Consider the following 2500-nt stretch of genomic DNA (forward strand, 5'->3'; position numbering starts at 1 on the left):
GAGAGAGAGAGGGAGAGGGGAGAGAGAGGAGGAGAGAGGGAGAGAGAGAGAGAGAGAGAGGGAGGGAGAGGGAAGAGAGAGAGAGAGAGAGAGAGAGAGAGAGAGGGAGGGGGAGGGGAGAGGGAGAGGGAGAGGGAGAGAGAGAGAGTGAGGGAGAGAGAGAGAGAGGAGGAGTGGATGATGTGAGACGAGAGAGAGAGGAAAAGAGAGAGAGGGAGAGGAGGAGGAAGGGAGGGAGAGGCGATGAGGGAGAGGTGAGGAATTGAAATTGAAAAGAGAAAGAGAAAGATAGAGAGGATGGGAGAGAGAGAGGAGAGAGAGACTGGAGGATGAGAGAGAAGGAGAGATGAGAGAGGTGAGAGAGAGAGATGAGAGAGATGAGAGGAGAGAGATGAGAGGAGAGGGTAACGAGAGAGAGAGAGAGAGAGAGAGAGAGAAAGAATAGGAGGAAAGAGAGAGAGAGAGAGAGAGAGAGAGAGAGAGAGAGAAAAAGAGAGAGAGGAGAGAGAGAGAGAGAGAGAGAGAGAGAGAGAGAGAGAGAGAGAGAGAGAGAGAGAGAGAGAGAGAGAGAAAGATAATGAGAAAGAGAGAGAGGGAAGGAGAGAAAGAGAGAGTGAATGAATGAGAGAGAACAAAAAGAGAAAGAGAGAGAAAGAGAAAAGAGATATTTGGGAGACGTACACACCTACAAATTAATTCGTTGATTATGATAATAGCTTTTAGTCTGTTGATTTCAGTCTTGTCACAGATTCTATTATTGAGTGATATAGATCAATAGCAGATAGAGTGATAGATAGACAAGTAAATAGATTGACTAGTGCTACATATTTTTTTTTTCCGTCCAATCTTCAGATGAAATCGAGTGAATCGTCGGCGAGCGAGTCTGAGGAGGAGGAGACCAGGGAAGAGACCGAGGAGGAGGAACCCAAGAAGATTCAGCCCAAGACGGTTCAGGGGATTCAGCTCAGTCCCACAATCCACCTGAAGGACCCGGACAGGAGCCTTGGGTCGAAACTGAAGGAACCTAATCTTCCTGGAGGAGGCGAGAAAGCTACGGCTGCTAAGGAAGGGGCACCAGAAGACGCTGAGCGGGCCAGTGACAGCGCCTCTCCAGAAACGAAGGAAGACAGTCCGAGCTCCTTCAGTTTGTCTTCGCAAGGCTCCCTCTCGAGGCAAGGATCAGAGGCGGAATTTCTCCAGGTGTCGGTGACGGAACGGAATCGGAAGCCGGGACGGACGGGGACGGCGGGCGGGAATTATAAATTTTCTCAGGTGTTTTGTTGTTTGTTTATTTATTGCTTTTTTGTTGCTTTGTTTGTTTTTGTTGGTTTGTTTGTCGGTGAAATTGTTGAAAACCACAAACAAAAACAAACTCAATTTTTGCAAGCCCCCCCCCCCAAGGAAAAAATGAAAGGGGAAGAAAAACCCCCCACCCACCAAGGAAAAAAAAAGAGAGAGAAAAAAAAAAAAAAAATGGCGGAGCGGAAAAAAAACACAAGGAACAATAAGATAAAAAAAAGAAAAAAAGCCCCACGCCCCCCCCTCCAAGGGGAAGAAAAAAAATGAAAAAAAATGAAAAAAAGGGAAAAAAAAAAAATTAAAAAAAAGAGGGGGGAAGGAAGGGGAAAAAAAAAAAAAAAGAAAAAGGACCACCACCACCAAGGAAAGAAAAAAGAAACCAAAAGGAAAGAAATTCCTACCAATCCCTACATCCCCCAAGGAAAAAAGGAGAAAAGGAAAAACAGGAAAAAAAAGAAAAAAGAAAAGGGCCCACACCCAAAGGAAACCCAACCCCGCCCCCAACACACAACCACCCACCCGCCCCAACCACAAAGGGAACCCCCACCAAAAGGAAAAAACCAGGAAAAAAAAAAAAAAAAACTCAAGGAAAATGGCGGAGATGAGTCTGAATACGATCAGTTGGATGAAGATGTTTTGCGAAATGTGAAGCACAGCGCAATGCCAGACGCAGCGGACAAAGTAACGAGAGATGACGAGCTCAAACGGAGGGATTGTGAAGCCTCTCCGAAGCGTCCGACCCCGAGCCCGGTGCACCACACTCCTTCGACGTCTGGAACCTCATCTCCTGCTTCAGTCAGAGCTCTCGAAGAAAACAAAAAGCCGAAGTCGCCGAAGCAAGACAGCGGCAGCGCTGGGGCAACGCCCCCGAGAAGCCCCTTCAGGCGCAGAAGCAACACCAACGAAAGCTCCGGTTCGGCCAAGAGCGAGACGGAGACGCCGGAGAAAAAATCAGGGAAATTCAAAGCGATGTTTGCGCGAAATCGGTCCGGGAGTCTGGACGTCGGACGCTCCGACAGTGTGAAGGGGGAGTATGAAGTTAAGGGCAAGAACAGCAGCTCCTTCGCCAAATTCCTGCAGAGGAAGATGTCCAAAGATAAGAAAGAGAATGCCAAAGGGGAAAGCAGCGGCACAGAAAGGGAGGATTCATCCCCTGAGACGAGAAAGAAGTCTGAAATACCAAAAGAAGCCGTCCCTGCCG

At 48.0% G+C, this 2500-nt stretch overlaps 1 protein-coding gene across 1 annotated transcript in view; it reads left to right on the forward strand.

Annotated features, from left to right (window-relative positions):
- Positions 1-2500, forward strand: part of LOC122255386 (uncharacterized) — a 25630-nt gene that overhangs the window by 21229 nt on the left and 1901 nt on the right. Inside the window, exons 3-4 of the mRNA XM_086554693.1 lie at positions 771-1211; positions 1881-2500. The exon at positions 1881-2500 is cut by the window's right edge and continues 1901 nt beyond it. Of these exons, the coding sequence (XP_086410819.1) occupies positions 771-1211; positions 1881-2500 (1061 nt within the window). The remainder of the gene's footprint in view (positions 1-770; positions 1212-1880) is intronic.

The sequence above is a fragment of the Penaeus japonicus genome, unplaced genomic scaffold (genome assembly GCF_977035675.1).
Source record: "Penaeus japonicus unplaced genomic scaffold, GWHDUDI00000001_assembly GWHDUDI00000030, whole genome shotgun sequence".
Lineage (NCBI taxonomy): Eukaryota > Metazoa > Arthropoda > Malacostraca > Decapoda > Penaeidae > Penaeus > Penaeus japonicus.